This window comes from Sinocyclocheilus grahami, unplaced genomic scaffold (assembly GCF_001515645.1).
Source record: "Sinocyclocheilus grahami isolate Dianchi unplaced genomic scaffold, SAMN03320097.WGS_v1.1 scaffold700.1, whole genome shotgun sequence".
In the NCBI taxonomy this organism is placed as follows: domain Eukaryota; kingdom Metazoa; phylum Chordata; class Actinopteri; order Cypriniformes; family Cyprinidae; genus Sinocyclocheilus; species Sinocyclocheilus grahami.
Window position 1 is genome coordinate 289,189 of NW_015505879.1, and position 20,968 is coordinate 310,156.

At 35.6% G+C, this 20,968-nt stretch overlaps 2 protein-coding genes and 1 pseudogene across 2 annotated transcripts in view; 1 reads left to right on the plus strand and 2 right to left on the minus strand.

Annotated features, from left to right (window-relative positions):
* Positions 1-2,873, plus strand: part of LOC107559802 (C-Maf-inducing protein-like) — a 38,823-nt gene extending 35,950 nt beyond the window's left edge. Inside the window, exon 17 of the mRNA XM_016243770.1 lies at positions 213-2,873. Within this exon, the coding sequence (XP_016099256.1) occupies positions 213-266 (54 nt within the window). The 3' untranslated portion in view covers positions 267-2,873. The remainder of the gene's footprint in view (positions 1-212) is intronic.
* On the minus strand, positions 444-18,300 carry LOC107559803 (1-phosphatidylinositol 4,5-bisphosphate phosphodiesterase gamma-2-like; annotated as a pseudogene).
* Positions 18,301-19,620: 1,320 nt separating this feature from the next.
* Positions 19,621-20,968, minus strand: part of LOC107559804 (1-phosphatidylinositol 4,5-bisphosphate phosphodiesterase gamma-2) — a 25,547-nt gene continuing 24,199 nt past the window's right edge. Inside the window, exons 28-30 of the mRNA XM_016243772.1 lie at positions 20,649-20,828; positions 20,476-20,564; positions 19,621-20,345 (exon numbers count right to left, since the gene is read on the minus strand). Coding sequence (XP_016099258.1) covers positions 20,181-20,345; positions 20,476-20,564; positions 20,649-20,828 — 434 coding nt within the window. The 3' untranslated portion in view covers positions 19,621-20,180. The remainder of the gene's footprint in view (positions 20,346-20,475; positions 20,565-20,648; positions 20,829-20,968) is intronic.

Sequence of the window (20,968 nt, forward strand, 5' to 3'; positions counted from 1 at the left end):
TGCCCGTATGCACGATGTTATGTACACAAGCAGGACATGTTCCTGGTTCAGTCAATCAATTGTAGCCTTGACTCTGAAATTAGAGTGGAATAATAGGAATCATAAAGCTGATAGGAATGTTGTTCCAGGAACGACAGAGGATGTTGAACTAGGAACATGTCACATTAAACATTTCAATATCTAAACCTCTCTATCTCTGGTCCTATCCACAGGCCAAACTACCCAATCTAAAAGAAGTGGACGTTCGCTACACGGAGGCGTGGTGAACACGACGCTCGAGGAGATTTATAGACGCAGGAAATCGCTGACACATCATCCGAACACAACATAATCAAGAAACGAGGACTGTATTTATAGGGCCTTCATTCAAGGACCTTCTGATAATATCATAAACGCTCAAGAATCATCTAGTGTCTCATCCGAGGAGGCTCTTTGCAGCGGCATCAAAATGCAAGAATATGTCCTGTGACATCATCAGACAGCACAGGAACCTTTCTAATGACATCACCAGGGGACTTTTTCTCTGTCTCGTTCTCGCCTAACCCTTCAAGAGGGTCCATGTCCCTCGTTTTAACCCATAACCGGCATCCTTTTTCATCCCTCCAGAAGACATCAGACCACCTGGATACATTTCCCCTGTTGTACCAGCGTCTGGTGAAGGCCTGAATATTCAAAGCCACATTCCAGTACAGTTTTGATATCACTTCCTGTGTGGAAAGCCAACTTCCACAATGTGTTTTTTTTTTTTTTTGGTCTTGTTACATGTGTGCTTGGTCTTCTCGGTTCAGAATACATCGTTTTTGAATCCTCAGAGATTTCTGGTGTAAAATGGGTCGGTTAACAATGTTCACGTTCTTCTGTATATCTCTATCGCTCTGAAAATCATTTTTTATCAACGAATGAATAAGCATATTTTTCCATACACTGCTTTCATATACGTGTGTGTTTGTAAAGAAAATCGGCGTATCCCCATTTTTAATGCGGACATTTCAGGGGCTTCGCTCAAAAAAAAAATAGTTTCTGTTCATCATTTCCTTTCTCTTTTTTTTTTTTTTAGCTACATTGTGTACAGTGTAATTTTAATTTCACACCCTATTTAAGAGAACGTCGTCCAGGAAGTAGTCTGGGACTACTGTGTATTTATGAACCCCCCTTTCTGGTCCTTTTTTCTTTTATGAAGTACTTTTGTCAAGCATACTGAACCAAGATGGTGCCTAAAACATTTTCTGTAAAGATTGCATCACCTAGCAACGTCAGTTAAGTTGTACATAGATACATTACAGACTTTTAAACAGATTAATAGACTTTATTATTCTCTGTAAACTTCGCCTCTAGTGGTCGATAGGAGTCCACCACGAGTGTCCTGCCACAAAGGTTGACAATGTTCCTCATATTTATATCGAAATCGAGCCAAGATTTGCGCTATGTTCATTATGGCTTGTTATGCAGTTTAACCTTTTTATATTTCGTTTTCTCGCTTTTGTGATCAACGTCTCTTCGAACATATAGTTTATGACCACTGTAATTAGTTACAGTCAATATCTTGATTAGTAGAGAAACAAGACAGATCTTGTAGAAGAAAAAAAAAAGACGGTCGGAAATAAAAGAATCAGTTTGCCGTCTTAACTTAAATGGAGTTTTTCTTATGTTTACAAAGGCGTGTCTGTCTCTACGCCCACGTTAAACTATATCCAGAGAGAGTCGCTGCCCCGGTCTTGAAAGTAGCAGTTTTCGGCAGTTCCAGCTTTTGTGTGTGCGTTCGATTTCACACAGATATAGATGCCGTCCAGAGGGGGGCGTTCAGTACTGGGTGCCATAATGGCACCAACTCGTGTGCTGCCATCTTGCATAGTTGCATACTGTATAATGTATATATGAGTGTATATAATTTCCCGTTTCTCTTTCTCAAGTTTTTGGGAGACTTTGTTGCCTTTATTTTTTTAGATGTGTGCATATGGTCACCCGTTTTTGTTGCCTCTCCCGTCCCCAGACCAAGTGCACTGTCATTGTGTTCTTTTTTTTTTTTGACTATGATAAGTTTAATCCATTTTTGTTGCCTGTTTTGTTTCTCTTTTTGCATGTTTGCAATTTGATCATATAGATTTAATATAAAGGGTCAAATCACTAGCCCCTTCAACCAGTTACCATATGGATCAATACGTGTTTCTAAAAGTGAAAGATGGACAGAGTTAGTGTAAACCGATGGATTATATTGGGAGTGTGTTATTAAGGTGGACTAGAAACTGTGCCATTCTGTACACTGGTGAAACTCAGGCTGATGCATTGTAATGGTCTTCAGTCCTAAAAGCGGACTATTTTTCTCTGTGGCGGGAAGGATTCAGGGGGTTGGGTTTCCCTCTGCCTTCATTTTGTTACGAAATTATAAAAAAAGCGCCATATCTTTGAGACAATTGCTAATCTATTGAAGTTGAAATCCAGTTTGTACATCAGTCAACCGTTTCCTGATTAATTTGTAATATCCTGTGGAACTCACTGTGCTATTTGTGTTTCCAATGTCTCCTTATCAACATATTATAATGTCTCATTAATTTCAGCTTTTTTATTTTTGTTGAAAAGCGCTTTTTGCTATGTTGAATTGAGACTGAGTCTTAATCTGATGTGGGTGGGCTCGGCGCGGCCCCTGCGGCAGTCGTGTACATACAGAATGAACTACATTTCCCATGACTCCTGGAGTTTTTGCAGATAGATCTGCTGCCCTTATTTCTTGTTTTTCTGCTTCTATCTACAGCTGGGTTGCTGCTGCTGCTGCTCTATGGCTGTTGTAATGAGAACACAAACTTCAACAGGAAAATAAGCCTAATATGTGAACCAGTTTCAATCAAAATAAACTGTCTGTGAATATGTTTCAAATAGAAAGCTTTCAAAGCTTTATTGACGTGTTTTAGTTTAGTCATTTGCTTCAAAAAAATGGTTTTACATATTTTGAGAAATAACAGTGACACATTTATATGTAATACTCACATACAGTTTATTTAGATCTCATTCAGTATCACAGTAACTGCTCTGCAGTCCTGGCAATTTATTTCCACAATGATCCAGAATCTGGAATATATCTTCCAAAACACAAGACCAAGACTAATCCATGTCCTCCTTTTCAACATATTCACATTGACACGTCTGCAAGTTCCTTGTGGTTAAGGCTGTTTACTTTACACCTGTCAACAAAGATTTTTCATTACTGACTCAAATGAGGAAATAATATTTTAAGTTGGGCTTTTATTTGTTTTTGGTGGTGTTACTGCTTTCATATCAGCCGTCTCCTGGTTAATGTACATTAATCTTAAAAAAGAAAAAGGTCCCTTCCACGTGCAAAATGTGCTTGGATGTGCAAATCCATTTAATCCATGGATTTCTAAAGTCATAATACTAAATATGTGAGCATATGATTGCCCACATTTACACAAGTCTGCCCGGTCACACTGCGGTAAATATATTCTAGGCGTTACATAACTGATGGCAAAAGTAGTTCAAGCAATTTCTGCACGGTTTTCAAAGTCTTCAGAAGCCATATCATTGCTTTGAGTGTTTTTGGTGTAGTAAACATCACTGTTCTCATACAATGAATGGAAAATTGGCTAGAAAGTTATTTAACAGATTTAATAGGAAAAGTGGCTTGTGCAAGAAACTTAGCATCAGAGAATGTGTCCTCCTCAAAAACCACAAAGCCTGATCTGGCTCATCTATTTTAAAGCATTTGGGTGGATTCGTTGGGCCCAGCCACACTGGATTCAGTCCGTTGTCCTCTGTAAAGAAACCAACATTCAGCACTACTATAACCTAAATTATAACTCCTCTCTCTCTAACTCTCTTCCTGTATCCTTACTGAACTGTAGTCGTCTGCTTGACCTCCTGGGTACGGCCACAACTCAACCTGCGCAAAAGAACTGACGATGTGCTCTGGATTGGGCAGATGCCTGGCTGCCATCACCTGCAGGAAACCCAAGAAAATTGTACCTCACAAATCCAATTAGTTCACCCAAAATGATCATTTGCTCACTTTTATGTCATTCAAAACCTGTAAAGCCCTTAAAAAGTAAATGTCTTTCTTCCATCAACATAAAAGGAAATCTTTTCCACAGTAAATCGGGACTCGAGCAGCAAAATGACCGTTTCTCACATTTTAGTCCACAAAAGGAAGTCATACAGGTTTGGAATGACACGAAGGTGAGCAAATGATGACATTATTCCATTACTTTAACAATGCAGGCATTAGCCTTCATTGTAGAACTCAATAAAACAACTGAATCAACAGGAACTGCAGTTTAAAGCAAATAGGAGTTATTTACTCTGATTCTGATTTGTTTAGCAGGTTTCTTGGTTGGATCTCGCATCCACTCTGGTTTAAGCACATAGCCCGTGCCCCCATTCAAACTGCAGGAATTTATCTGAAGAGAGACTTGGTTGAGGTTAAGATTTATTAGACACATTTATAACAGTTCTGAAGTTCAGCAATCATAGGGACGCTTCAGCAGACTTTAGTGTAAACTCTTCTTCTAAGGTCAAGTACAGTCATGGTGAAGCAATAGTTTTAAGAGAGGCTTGCTGAGAAAGTTAGTCAAAAGTCGAGATGTTTATAGCTAACATGTAAATAATGAATAATAATAATAGCACATGTGGGTCAATGGCACAAGGATGTGTTTTTCTCATTGGATAGTTATCTACGGAGCCCCTAAAGGGGCATGGTGGTGGGAAAAAAACAGAGTGAGTGAAAAAATTTGGGGTAGGAGAAAAAAAATACTTTTATAGAATATGAACATAACCCGGTAAATTGCACTTTAAGCGTATCCCCCATAGAAAGAAAACGCTTAATTAACGGTCTAAGACAGTGGTATAAAAAGGCCAAATTCGGTATACAGTTTATAAATAAATTATACATGAAAGCAGGTAAGCACTGAAAGCTATGAATTCTGGGCTTGTCTGCTTCCCTGTGCATAATAGGCTATATTTTATTAAAGGGGTCTATGCTCTTTTACAAAGTCTTTATTTTGATTTGGGGGTGTATGTTCTATGTTCTAGCTAGAACATGCTCTCATGCTTGGTGGTTAGAAAACGCATTATTTTTCACATAATTTACATTATTACAATACCTTTCTTTACAGCCTGGCACAAACGGCTTGGGTCTGATGAAGGCCCGCCTTCCGAATGTTTTGTGATTGGTTAACTGTCCCAGCGTGTTGTGATTGGACGGGATTGGAGCTTAGACGGTGTTTCAGCCACACCCCTTGCCAAAGTAATACAACTATACTGTCTGCTCCGGTATAGTTAAGGATTACCATATCAATTTGAGCCGGTTTCAGACCCCGAGAATATTGAACAAGAGGATCACACAGAACCTTTGCACGCACGGATATTGCAAGACATATTAGAGTGGTGACTACACTCTAAAAAATGCTGGGTTGTTTCAACCCAATGTTGGGTCAAATATGGACTAACCCAACTGTTGGGTTAAATTTTGGTTACATTTTTAATTACTTACTCTGTTTATGTGATAAGTGAAATTTTATGTACTGTAATGTAACAGGCAACCGTTAGCAAACGTTATTTGTTTTCCGTGCCTTTCTGAATACGGTTTCATGCTTCGGGCACAACCCCTGAAAAATAACTGCATTTACTATGTACAGATAAGTGCAACGGTAATATATATTTTATTTCAAAAATTCCGAAATTCAAAAGGTACTGTAAATATGCATTGCTGTCAATTTTAATAGTTATTTATGAATTACTTTACGTATTACAAAACATGAAGCTGTCGTTGTCTTGTCTGATGCACGCAACCAAGCGTTCTAAACACGACCTCGCCCCTCCCCACCCCCAACCATTCGAATTTCCATAGGTGAGAATTATTTTAATGATATTCTAATGGGCCATTTTGTTACATCACAAAAACCGGAAAATAACGCTGTAGTCCAAACGAGCCGTTTGTTGTAGTTCTTGAAAAGGGATTTTTTTTAAACAAAATATCTTTGGAGTGGACTTTGAGATTTGTAACTTTGTAGATCTTTTTATGCCCAAACATACACACTACACACTGACTAAAATTCAAAAAGTGAAAAAGTATAAGATGACCCCTTTAATAAACTGTACCATATTTTGGTTTTATACCGTCTTCGTCCATTAGCCTCCCTTAAACTTTTTCTATAGCCTAACGGTTTTCATGGGGGAGAAACATTGCATTATGGCTATCTGCTTTACTGATAGTAATCCTATTAATAAGGTTATTAATATTACAATTGTTATTAGTATTAATAGTATTTATTAATACCGAATTGGGCCTCCAATGTCACTGTTAAGCCACATTAAGCGTTTTAGAATGTCCCAAAACCGTGCCTTAAACGATGCAAAGCTGACTGTATTTGAACTTGAGTCCAAGTTTAAAAACTCTATGAACCGCTCCATTGCAAACGTATGGAGCTGTTATGAATCACTACAATCTGTAAAGTAAACAGGAAGTGTTTGTCCGAACTCAACTGGTTTTGCGAGAGAACGCAAAAGATTTGCGAAAGAAAGCAAAAAATCTTTGCAAGAGAAAACAAAATATCTTTGAGAGGGAACGCAAAAGTTTCTCAAGCGAACGCAAAAAAAAAAAATGTCCACCCACCCCAAATTTTTTCCACCACCATGTATGGCAAGCCGTTTTGACTTTTATTCATTCTCAGGATATGAATTCTTGATATCAACATTTCAATTTTTACTAGCTAAAATGCTAATTATTGATATCAGGAATTACATTTCAACTAGTAAAAATTATAATTCTTGATATCTGTAATTGTATTTTCACTAGTTAAATGTCACCATAGGCTGCCATTCAAATTTAATTGTTGATATCAAGAATTGATTTCTTACTAGTTGAAATGACAATTTCTCATATCAGAAATACAATTCTTACTAGTAAAAAACTTTATTTTTGATATCAGTAATCACATGGTTACTAGTACAGACGTCTATTCTTGATATCAACAATTTAATTGCCACTAGTGACAATGTTCATTTCTGATATCATGAATGTGATTGTTACTAGTAAGAAACCAATTTTAGATATCAGAAATTATATTCATATCAGAAATGCATTTTCAAATATCAGAAATAACAAATGTAACATGTTGTAATACATTTACTGATATCAAGAATTCACATTTTTTAGTAGTAACAAAGTCATTTTTTATATCAACAAAGGCAGTTGATATCTGAAATTGCCCTTGCAACTAGTGAAAATAGAATTACTGATATCTTAACATTTTAACTAGTAAAAATACTTTTACAGATATCTAGAAATGTCATTTTTACAAGTAAGAATATCTATGGTAATGAGATCATGAATAGTAATGAGATCTGGTTTTCCCACAATCCTCGTTTTAGCGTCAGCATTGGCCAAAGATGGCGGAAGAACATCCATGCGCAGAAACGGCTCCTCCTTTATTTATTTGTTTTGTCAATGAAACATGAAAATTATATTATGGCTGGATTAATTTTTTTATTTTTTGTTAATTGTTTAAAAAAAGTAATTTCATCCTGTTTCTTTTTATTGGCCACCAAGTCCTTCAGATAATTAAAGGAAAAAATGAACAAGGCATTCATTTAGTTATAACATAAAAAAAATTACTTCATGACGTTTTTTCATATGTTTATTTTTGGTTTCATTACACCTTCTTCTAATACATCAAATAAAAAATACAACCAAAATGAAAAATAAAACAGATAATAATGCCTCATAAAAAGTTTGAACGTTTTACTGGACTTTAAAAAAAAAAAAATTATATCGTTGTATTTAGGCTACATGAATGAGTCGTCATATTGCGTGCCAAAATTCGTACCGGCGTTTCTCTTTGTTTTAAGGCCGGTGGTTTTTTTTTTTTGTTTACTGTACATTTTGATGTATTATTATGTACACCGACTATGGCAAGCCATTTTGACTTTTATTCATTCTCAGGATATGAATTATTGATATCAACAATTCAATTTTCACTAGTTAAAATGTTAATTCTTGATATCAAAGGAGGAGCCGTTTCTGTGCATGCATGTTCTTCTGCCATCTTTGGCCAATGCTAACGCTAAAACGAGGATTGTGGGAAAACTAGATCTCATTAATATTCATGATCTCATTACCATAGCTATTCTTACCTGTAAAAATGGCATTTCTACATATCTGTAAACGTATTTTTACTAGTTAAAATGTTATTTAAGATATCAGTAATTAAATTTTCACTAGTTGCAAGGGGAATTTCAGATATCAACTGCCTTTGTTGATATCAATAATTACTTTGTTACTAGTAAAAATGTGAATCCTTGATATCAATAATTCAGTTGTTACTAGTTGAAATGTTAATTCTTCATATCTGTAAATGAATTTCAACATGTTAGATTTGTTATTTTTGATATCTAAAAATATATTTGTGATATCAATATAATTTCTGATATCTAAAATGGCTTTCTTACTAGTAACAATCACATTCATGATATCAGAAACTAACATCGTCACTAGTGACAATTAAATTGTTGATATCAAGAATAGACGAGAATGAATAAAAGTCAAAACGGCTTGCCATACATTGTCACTAGTGACAATTAAATTGTTGATATCAAGAATTAAATTGTTGATATCAAGAAGAGACATCTGTACTAGTAACCAGGGGATTACTGATATCAAAAATAAAGGTGTTTACTAGTAAGAATTGTATTTCTGATATGTGAAATTGGAATTTCAACTAGTAAGAAATTAATTATTGATATCAACAATTGATTTTGAATGGCAGCCTATGGTGACATTTAACTAGTGAAAATACAATTACAGATATCAAGAATTATTGTTTTTACTAGTTGAAATGTAATTCCTGATATCAAGAATTAGCATTTTAGCTAGTGAAAATTGAAATGTTGATATCAAGAATTAACATTGTTACTAGTGGAAATGTAGTTGCTGATATCAAAAATAGCAATTATTACTAGTAGAAATCTAATTCCTGATATCAAGAATTAACATTTTAACTAGTGAAAATTGAATTGTTGATATCAAGAATTCATATCCTGAGAATTAATAAAAGTCAAAACGGCTTGCCATACACCATGTCCCTTTAGGTTTAGGGGCTCTGTAGTTATCTGGTCATTAAAGGCATAGTTGACTCAAAAATTAAAATTTGTTGAAAATGTACTCACCCTCAGGCCATTGATTGCTACATTTCTACGAATCTGCTTAGACGAAGAATCAAACTCATCTTTATCTTGGATGGAATTTTCAGCAAATTTTTGTTTTTGGCCGAACTATTCCTCTAAATGTGTAAATCGATGCATACTTAGCGTGACTACTAATCGCATTCGGTTGATCAGGCCTGATATGCAAATTTTTTCTAACTAATACAGTACTACTTATAAAACTAACTTAAACTTATTCCTTCCAAACCATAGGTTCCAAACAGAATATTTTAACATAGCCATCTATCGCCCCCTAGAGTACTGAGGTTTTACTTCCACAACAATGCATCAACTTACACTACAGTTTGGGCTCAGTAATGTTGGATTTTATTAGATTTTAAATGAATACATTATTAAATAATGTAATTATTATTCATTATACAATTATTCAGCAAGTACACATATTCATCAAAAGTGAGAGTAAAGGCATTCATAATGGTATAATAATTTAAATTATATTTTAAAATATATCAAAAGTTATTTTAAATTATAATAATATTACACAATATTATTTTTACAGTGCAAATGCAGCCTTGGTGAGCTCAAGATATTTTTTTCAGAACATGTAACAGTTTCTCTTTTCTCTTCTTTCACTTACCAGCAGTTTGGAAGTTAAGAGCCACCTTTTGGCAGCCTAGTTTCCATGAAGGACAATGATCAAAGTTAGAGGAATCAACTCGCCCACTGCAGGGATACACACGGGTCAGCGCTTTGCAGTTATACTCCAAAATGCTGTCTGATTTCTCCACGGCAGTTTAATTCCCCTCTTTTGGAACCGTGTTATCTGGAACGGAATGCACCTCTTTGTAGTTGTAATTTTCTGAGAGGTCATAACAGTGCAGAATGGAATAATACATGAAATGAAAGGTCTGTTTCACTTACCTCAAAACATTTCTGGAATTTTTTGAACGTGGCTTAATGTTGATGCCTATGATAAAGTACAGCTGCTTTTCATTTTAGTTAGTTCCACATTTTTTGTTTCACTCGTGTAATTTTCTGTATATTACATACCAAATGTCTTTTTCTTGATAGATTGGCAGTATACCCCCATATCTGACATCTGAACAGCTATTTTGGTTTTGGACTCCATTTCTGCTATTCTCTATTTCGAGAAGTAAGGGAGATATTGTCAGTGCATAGACATTCACAGGAACTATTGGTCATCAAACATAGAAATAGATACACTATTAATAATCAAGCACAATAACGGATATTGAATGTGAGTTAGTGTGGCACGAAAGAGAGAGAAACGAACCGCTTTCTCCAAACTCTGCTCATTTTGGATGATGTTCAGAAGCATCTGGTACCATTCATCCACCTGCTCCACGATCTCACACGTGAACTCAGTTAGCTTCAAATCCTCCCTATTCAAAAGGGTCACCACGAGGCGCCTGGCATGTTTGGCTTTGCATGCTGAGGAGAACCCATTAAAATCAACAAGGAAGAGAGTATTAAAGTCTTATATTTTGTAAACCGAGAGGAGTTTTTTTCATAGGGCACTGAAAATTGAAAATAATGAGAATAATCTTTCTTGCAGTGCCTGCTGAGTATTGTTGAGATTTTATTTAGATGTCACAGCTTCTCTAATCATACAGTCTCTAGTCATAGTGTATATGTGTACAAACATATTTACACAGGTGTCAAAACAATCTTACCAACGGTACACTTTGAGATGTCCACCACACCTTTACACTGGTCACCTAAAGGATTGTCTTTAGCAACCTGAAAGAATCACTGAGCTCAAATCAGTCAGTTTACATTTAAAGCTGCAGTCTGTAAGTTTTGCCTCTTTGTCGCCATCTCTGTTTGAAAACATGCAATTGCAGCTGTGTGCGGAATAATCTTCCTTGCGTGGCTTGTGCAGCGGCTTGGCTCCAGCGCGGATGAATCTAATGTTTTGAGGTGAATGTGTGGCAGTCAGTCACCGCACCGGTGTGGATATTGTACTTTGCACTCACAAATTCTAGCCTAGGTCTTGGAATATATGACCCAAATAAGCATTTTCACCGGATATTGTCATCTGAACAAGTAAGTAACAAGTCTGCCACGTTTGTTCTGACCAACTGAGGAAAAAAGCATTACAATAAATCGCACTACCAATGGTGATTTAATCTAAATGAGCTCATATCACATCAAACCGTGCAAATTATTATTATTGTTATACTTTATTCTCAAATTGTTAATGTTAACAACATCAGCATTGGTGACTATGAGTATAGTGTGTATTAGCGTGTAGATTTCAATTTCTACACAGTCTAATCTAATTGTCATACCCCTCGAATTTAATATTAAGAAATTATTTTAACCCAAAAAGCAAATTATGCTCCCTTCGAACTGGTTCTCTTTAAAATACAAATCTTTGTAATCCCAGGCTATCTGTAATCAGAAGCACATTTAAAACTGGATATAATTTAATTTCATTCACATGTGTTTCATAAACACATAATTCTTTCTGGAATACAATCCGCCATCAAAATGACACATTTCTTTATTCCAGCTGCTGTGAGAAAAGGCTATAAACGATCCGCCACCTGCAGGATCCTCACATGCGATAGCCTAGTAGCCAGGACAACTTCTTTATGTTTACAGACGTGACGTAATGACGCAGTGCCATGCTCAAATTTCCCACGAAAACCTACCCGTAGCACTCAAAATAGAAAACATTATTATAAGCTAACCGTTGTGAATCGGGTTAAAGTAAGGCGATAGTTTCGAACACTGGCTGGTTATGTACTTGCTCAAATATTGATTTTGGATCATTTTTAACCAAAAAAAGTAACGGCCTGCAGCTTAAAAAAATTAATAAAAATAATAATAATATATATATATATATATAATTATAATTATATTTATTTTTTTATATAATTTATTTATTTATTAAATACATGTAATGATTTTAAATTAATTATTTTAATGAATTCTTTTTAATAAATGCATGAAGTCGGAAGTCCATATATATAATAATAAAAAATCTAATTTAAAATTGAGTGTATGTGTGTCTGTGTGTGAAAAATTGTATGAAACAGAACAGTAATTATTTATAATTAAGTATTTTTTATAATTGTATAATTTTTTTAATATGGTTTTATTTTACATACAAACATTATGTATTATTCAATATTATACATATGCGTAATTATATAGATGATAGACAGACAGACAGACAGACCGAATGACAGATAGACAGATTTATCCGTTTTGCTCCTATAGTGTGTGGTGTGCAGCTATGTGACAAAGACAGCACACCACACACCAACAGATTTTCAACCAGAGTCCCGACTGTGAACACCGGAAATCTCGCAAAATCTCTCGAGACTTGAGAATAAACATGGCGGACGATAGGCAGGAAGAAATTGTGATGATAGTGTTTGGAATGATTTTGACAGAAAATGGACACGTTGTAGCCTATAAACAATCGGCAAGCTGATCCTCCATCTCTGCTGTCCAAATCTTTTGTGCTGCGCCATGACCATCTTCTGTAAGCTCGCTTTCTGATTGGATATTGTTTCGTTTCACGTGATAATCTCCAGATCGTACGCATGCTTGTCCTCGGGGTTCCCCCCACACATCAGGATTTCTGATTGTAAATATCGGGGCGCCTCCGACTTTCTTCCGAGCAGATTCAGTCACACTTAACACACCTCAAATCACAGGAAAATCTTCTTTAGAACCACCAAGATAATCGGGACATTACCTAGGATTGTCGGAAGGGGAGAAATCGGCCCAAAATCAGCCCGATTATCTTGTGGTGTGTACCCAGCATAAGTTTGCGAATACCTTTAAGACCATTGTATGTGTACAAATAAAACAAATATTTGCCCCATCATACTTACTTCACTGTACTGCTCACTATCACACGTTGAGAGATCCACCTGCAAAGACAAAATGATACAAAACTACAGTTTGTATATGGTCACAATTGTTGTATCTCTTTTAGGCTCTGTGGCTAATTAGTTTCTCGTCTATTCTCTCTTCTCTCACCAAACAGAAGCGCTCCACTAACTGTGGCGTTACAGGGTAGCGTAGTTTTGTCTTGCTGTAGAAAAGCTTGTCACGAAAACAGCTAACCAGGTCCTCAAGGCTACCAAATTCATAGGCGTCTGCCAACACATACTTGCTGTTGTATTGGTAAATCAGATAATGTTCGATATCCCCCTCAATTCTGAGTACCAAATAGACAATTCAAAAAACATACTGAAAGGAAATTAAGTGTCTTTGAGGGGTACAGTAAAGAAATGAAATGGAAAAAACCGAGGAACCTGATGGAAAGGGTAAAGGTGTCAGGGTCTTCTCTTTGTCTGATGAGGAAGGCTCTATCTCGAGGGATCCTCAGAAGATAGTCTTCTGCTTCAGCTTGACTCCGGTTACTGTAAAACCACCTACATATGACAACACAAGTTTGTGTCCAGATATTTCTAGTTTCAGTTGCAGAAAAATTATCTGTCATTGGAATTTGTATGTATATGGGTAAGTGATTTAATTTAAAATGCATCTTTTCTTCTTATCCCATTTGGTGGGGAGGCACAAAATTGAGCCGAGGCAGGAAACCATTGAGGCGCAGATTGAATGAAATCTATCATACTTGATCAGATTTTGTGTGTAATACTCGATCAAGGCACACATACTAGGAAAGCACTGCTTGCTTGTTAAGTAGAAGGACCATTGACCATATTCTGAGGAACAGAAGATTCTGTAGTGCTGAATTCTCCTGCTCGTCCTATAGAAACCACACAGAATATTATTATATCAACATTTTCTTTCGCATTATTTGTCTTTGTGAATATAAGATGTAAGCCTGGTGCTAAACATTTGTCCAATGCAATGTAAAATAAATAAAAAGTTGGTAATCTACCAACCAAAAGAGGAAAAAGTAAGAAAATCCACAATATTACCAGTGTAAGGAAAAATTTAACAGGTCATTTACCACATATACTGTACATGTGTGTGAGAAAATTCATTTAGGACCAAGCTTCAAACTTTTTTGTGAAAGAATTTTAAAAAAGCAAATAGTGAAAGGCTGGGCAGAATAAGTACCACAAGGAGATACTGTCGCTTCTGATGAATTTTTCACTCTCTCGCACCAGGAAGGTTCCATCTTTTCCATTCTTCCCTTAACAGAAATTATTCTGCCTTCAGGTAACAGTCCACAAAACCAGGGCTCAGACAGGTGCAGCTCTGAGCCGTCCTGAATGTTTCAGAAAGAAGAGTTCATGAGCAAATGTGAAAGTGTGTAGCTTATTATCTGAGATCACACAGTCATGCCTGTAAAACCTCTACATTAAAAAATATATATTATAAATGATCATCTATGAATAAGTTGTTATTATTACGACTATGAATAAGTAACAGCAAAAAAGCAGATCAGATTTAAATGAAATTAAAGCACCGTATCTATTGGATCCAAATGCAAAGCTCTCCTTCCTTCTCCACTACATGGTTTTCTTTAGCTTTCCTTATCTGCTTTGAAATATGAAAAATTATTAATTGACCTAAATCTGCCTACTGAAACTTCAATCAGATCCTTTAAATTTGACACACTGTTGGCAAACAGATTTTAAGTTTTCTGATGGAGAAAAATTATGATATGGAAAATAAAAATAAAGCACAGCAAGACATACAGTGGGTACGGAAAGTATTCAGACCCCCTTAAATTTTTCACTCTTTGTTATATTGCAGCCATTTGCTAAAATCATTTAAGTTAATTTTTTTTCCTCATTAATGTACACACAGCACCCCATATTGACAGAAAAACACAGAATTGTTGACATTTTTGCAGATTTATTTCCCTGTAAGTGTTTCCAAGTGTTTCCCTTGAAACTGTCTAATTTTCTTTTCACAGCCGTGTTTCCCCTTTCTTCTTCCAGCTGTTCAGAGCAAATAGAAAATTACTCAAGATACTTTTAAAAATGAATGCAAACTTGCATGTGCATTTACAGCAGATTTGGAGAAATTTAGCATTCCATGACTTGCTCACTGATGGATCCTTTGTAGTGAATGGGTGCCGTCAGGATGAGAGTCCAAAAAGCTGATAAAAATGTGAAAAACTTGTTGCATCTTTCCCAAAAAGACTCATGGCTGTATTAGATCAAAAGGGTGCTTCTACTAAATACTGAGCAAAGGGTCTGAATACTTAGGACCATGTGATATTTCAGTTTTTCTTTTTTAATAAATCTGCAAAAATGTCAACAATTCTGTGTTTTTCTGTCAATATGGGGTGCTGTGTGTACATTAATGAGGAAAAAAAATTAACTTAAATGATTTTAACAAATGGCTGCAATATAACAAAGAGTGAAAAATTTAAGGGGGTCTGAATACTTTCCGTACCCACTGTATGTGTAAAACGTGCACCTTCTCCCTGTAAGTGTTTCCAAGTGTTTCCCTTGAAACTGTCTAATTTTCTTTTCACAGCCGTGTTTCCCCTTTCTTCTTCCAGCTGTTCAGAGCAAATAGAAAATTACTCAAGATATTTTTAAAAATGAATGCAAACTTGCATGTGCATTTACAGCAGATTTGGAGAAATTTAGCATTCCATGACTTGCTCACTGATGGATCCTTTGTAGTGAATGGGTGCCGTCAGGATGAGAGTCCAAAAAGCTGATAAAAACATCACAATAATCCACATGATTTATATAAACAAATTCACCATTAAGACATTTTCCACTGTAAACCATTCCCTCTGGCTAAAATGCCTCTATCCTTAATATTGCTTGCTTTCTCAAATGAAAAAGTCATCTAGTCTGATTCAGGAGAGAAATATGCACAGATCAAGCACTGTTTACAAGCAAAAACAGTCCAAAATCATTCTAAACAAATATGTCAGTGGATTTTGATGTGAAAGGTTATGGACTTTTTAATGTTTTTTATGGATTATGGACTTGTATTTTGGCCACATGCAATGGTTTAAAGTTAAAATGCTTTAATGATGGATGTGTTTCTTATAAACACACAGCTTTTTGCTTGACAAGTAGTTAAATCATGACAACTCTCTGAACATTTTAGCATGGTGATGGATATGATAATGTTAATGTATTTGGTCTTGGCGGAACAGATCTGCTACGCTGCTGCTGAATTGCTACTGCTGTTGGTTATTGCTGTAGTTGTAGATTATTGCTGCTGCTGCAAGCAAGTACAGGAACTTGTTACTGCCAATGCATATGGCGATACGGTGCCATGAGTATTTAAGACATACTGCTGCTGCACAAATAGCATATAAAATAACCCCATAGCAGATCTATACAGGTGGAGCTGGGGAAGGTGGAGGGTTTCAGAGAACTCTGAAAGCGCACTGCAGGAATCTCAAGTGAATGCTAGCCAGCCATATAAATGCAAGGCAGTAAGCTCATTGGCTGCATATGCAGCATGAACCAATCAGCTTGTGCCAAGTCGTTTAACTCTCTGAATATCATCAGTTACGTTAACACCCCGTCAGAATACGCCATCTAGAATTTCATGACTGAACTATATATTTAACTGATGGACTGTAGTCGATTACTTGTGGATTATTGTGATGTTTTTATCAGCTGTTCGGACTTTCATTCTGACGGCACCCATTCACTGCAGAGGATCTATTGGTAAGCAAGTGATGTAATGCTATTTCTCTAAATCTGTTCTAGAAATAAACTCATCTAAATCTTTGATGGCCTCAGGATGAGTATATTTTCAGCAACTTTTCATTTTTGGGTGAACTATTCCTTTAAGTCAGATCCATCTTTATTTTTCATTCATATTACCCACATACAAATGCAATGTGCTTCTGTGTTTACACAAAAATAGTGTGACCAGTATTAGCAACTTAATTTTCACATATACTGAATTGAAAAAAAAAAACAAGTTGGAACTACTTGTAGTCTAAACAAAGCCTAAATTCCCCCAATGTGTTACTTAATGGACTTGATATTAGAAATAAGCATAGATTTAGGCTGGTTGGTTATGTGAGTAAGATAAGCAGATGCTTTAATTTTAAACTCTACTTGTGGAAGGTGTGTTTTGTGGATACCTTAACTGTTTGATCACTCTCTTTTATTTTCTGGTGCTGTTGAAGATAATAAATAGGAAATCATACACTGTGACAAAACACTAACATTTTGAATTATTTAATGAATGTAAAGTTCAAAAGAACAGCATTTATTTGAAATAGAAATCTTTTTTAACATTTTAAATGTATTTACTGTTACTTAGATCAATTTCATGCATTCTTACCTAACAAAATATTTTTTTTAAAATAGAAATCTTAATGACCCCAAACCTTTGAATGCTGATAGCTAACACAGTTGTGTATGCTACTACTAAATACATTTTGTTGCTTTATTGTGAACTTAAAATGTGTTACATACAGTGGGTACGGAAAGTATTCAGACCCCCTTAAATTTTTCACTCTTTGTTATATTGCAGCCATTTGCTAAAATCATTTAAGTAAATTTTTTTCGTCATTAATGTACACACAGCACCCCATATTGACAGAAAAACACAGAATTGTTGACGTTTTTGCAGATTTATTAAAAAAGAAAAACTGAAATATCACATGGTCCTAAGTATTCAAGGTCTGAATACTTTCCGTACCCACTGTACCTTGTAGACTCAGCGATTTTAAAATAAACTCAGATCCATAGAAGACAGTGAAACTGTCTGTTTGCTGTCCTGTTGAAGCTCTTTTTCAGATTGGCAAAATATTATTCGAAATCTACTCCCCCTGCTCTCATTAAATCGTTGGAAATCCTTGTACGTTTCCCACTGGCGAACCTCCTTGAACTCAAAAATGTCCACTGCGAATACATAAAAACATACAGTATATAGTAAAATACAAAACACTACAGTTTATGACTAGTATTCCTTTGAATACATTTCCGTGCTTGCATAGGGCCTAAGCAATTCTTCTGAAAATTATAGAAACCAAAACACTTTCTTAGACAGTGTAAAATAACAATACTGCTTTTTTTTAAAAGCATTAATTCCTTTGTTTGATTCAAGTGTCTTTTCAAGGAAGCAACTTACACATTCTGACTATCCTGTCATCGGAGCGTATATCAAGGTCACCTGCATGCTCTTTGTAATGACCTGGACGGCGAGTCTCTCAACCCTCTGCTGATACACCATCATTTCAGTCCCGTCTGCAGATGCTCAATCACCCGTCTCCTCTCGTCCACTATCAGCTCACCACCATCATTGCATCTGACTCACATGGAGTAAAGAAGCAGAGCTTTTTGCATCAGATTGCTTTTCACTATGTTATGTTTATCAAAACAATTACTGTTAAAAGTTAGATCGTTCATGTGACATGTATTCAGACGCACTTACCTTCCAGTTTCGGTGTGCAAAGCAAACTGAGAAATTACATAGTGTCTTGAAAAAAATCACATCCTGTGGCATAATCAGCTTTCTTATTTCCTATGATGAAAAGCAAGCATTTCCAGATGACAAAAGAGAAAACTAAATCCCCAAACTGTCTACATGAAAGTTACCTGTGAGTTGGTTTAAAGTATAGTCAATACCTGTATTTGTAACGCCACAGGCCTCCAAACCAATATTTGGAACGCTGTATCTTCCAAATTCTATGTATAAAAATGCTCTCAAGCAGACATTTAAAATGTTGTAAGAAAAACAGTGGCGTGGACATTTTGTTTTAAAACAAAATTTGTGAGAAGAAGTGGATTTTACTGGAAAGAGAGATATATACTGATGTGCAATTTCCTGAACTTAACAGTAGTCACAAAATTTGCTTTCTAGGATTTTTGGTTTCTAGCTTTTAAAATCTCCACATTTAATGCCACTTCCTTGTGTGTTTTTCTTTTTTAGTTTTTTTTCACCCCAAATACATCTCATATTTATTTCAGTTTTAGTCCTTTTAGTACATAAAGTTAAACTAAATAAAAACGAAAAATTATTATTTTGCAAACTGCTGAAATAAACCTTTTTTGTATGTTTATTTTAAATAACCAATCCTTTATGATTTTGGTTACATTTAAATATAATAGATGCATGTAAGTATAAAACCCCTGCTACATGTATTATGCATTAACCATCATTAACCTCTTCTTGCAATGAGATGTAGTAGACAAATGTTGTAAATGACAGCATGATTGCTAAAAATATTTCACTGCTAAAATCAACAAGGTCAGACAGGCTTCTTATATCTTTGCGACACTGTGCACTTTTACCGCCCGTTTTATTATATTTTATATATGGAACACCTGGTTCTTGAGATTTTCTACTTCCTGTACTGGCATCGTCCATGGAAAAGTTATCAGTTGTAGTAAGAATGACCTGAGAAGACAGTTTTATTATTATTGTAACAATATATTGCAGTGTTTTTTTTGTAAATAGGCTGAAAATGTACTTTGTACATTGTACATTTTTCTTAGTAAAAGCTTTATAAGATAATATACAAATAAAAGTACAAAACAATATGTGTCCACATATTTATTTATTGAGTAGCTGTGTAATTATCAGGATAATGTACAAACAAATGGCAATTATACAAAAAAAAAACATTTATTTTGAGATAATGACTGTCAGACTGTGCATTATCGCTTGCATATCCAACCAAACCTGATAAAACTTCCTCAGCATATTAAAAACAAGATAGAAACCAAATAAATAACATCTTGTTTGCTATTTCAATTTTTAAGACAATAAGGAAAAGTTTAATACAGCTGCAAATGAAATATTACAATCAGATGAAGACGATAGATGAACAGTTTCACAGTTACAAAAAAAAAATCCTTCATGCAGTTTTCATGCCCTCAATTTAAAGAGTTTTACAACTTCTGGGTTGTAGCTACACTTTCCACAGAGTATACACCTATGAATATTGCTCAGATTCTCTTTGTAATGAATTCCTGTGTGAGCACAAGAGTGAGATGGCTGCAACTTCCTGTTGGGGCCTGTTAGGGAACCAGTAGTAATAGAACAGCGGAACCGAGAGGAAGAGACCCTTAAGAACATTAGAACCAGGCCGGAAGGGAACTAGACTTTCCTCATGAGTAGAACTTGCTGTTGTTGATTTTTTGCTGTTTATTCATCTTTTTTTCTGAGTACACGAACTGGTTGGAGTGAGTGTCGTAGAGGCAGAACTCATTGCTTAACTCCGCCTGTTTCTTTTGCAACTGTTTCGAGGAGGAGTAAAGTTCCTCCTGCGCTTTCTGAAGAAACAAGCGAGATATGATAGGGGATTTCCATTAAACTAACAGTATTCTCAATAAAATTAAATCTTTTCTTAAAATAAATGATTACATCATCAACAAATTGCCTGTTTCAAAATAGGTTCCTTACCTCCACCTGCTGTATATCAACATACACCAGTAGAGATGCCAGCTCTAGGTTTTCACTAAAGCCGTTCTTTAAAGGGACAGATCTGTACCCTGTGAAAGCAGCAACTCCGTATTTGTACTTAAATCTGCACAATGTTTCACAAAAATAACTGGCAATGAAGTTGATAGACTTACCTGAGCGAACACCTTTCACAGGGAACGTAGCCTGGGCCAGGAAATTGGGGTCAGAGAACATGTCTTCCTCAAAGACCACAAAGCGCAGAAAGGTGAGGTCTGGTTCATACACGCTGAAAGTAAATGTCTCCGAAGGCTGATTGTTCGGCCCGAGCCATATAGGGTTCAGTCCGTTATCATCTGTGGACACATTTAGTTATTTATTTTTTAAATGAAAAAAAAGAGAGAAAATGAATACTGGTGCCTCTCAAAAAAATTTGAATTATATATATATTTCAGGGAAGTCGTGGCCTAATGGTTAGAGTCGGACTCGTAACCCA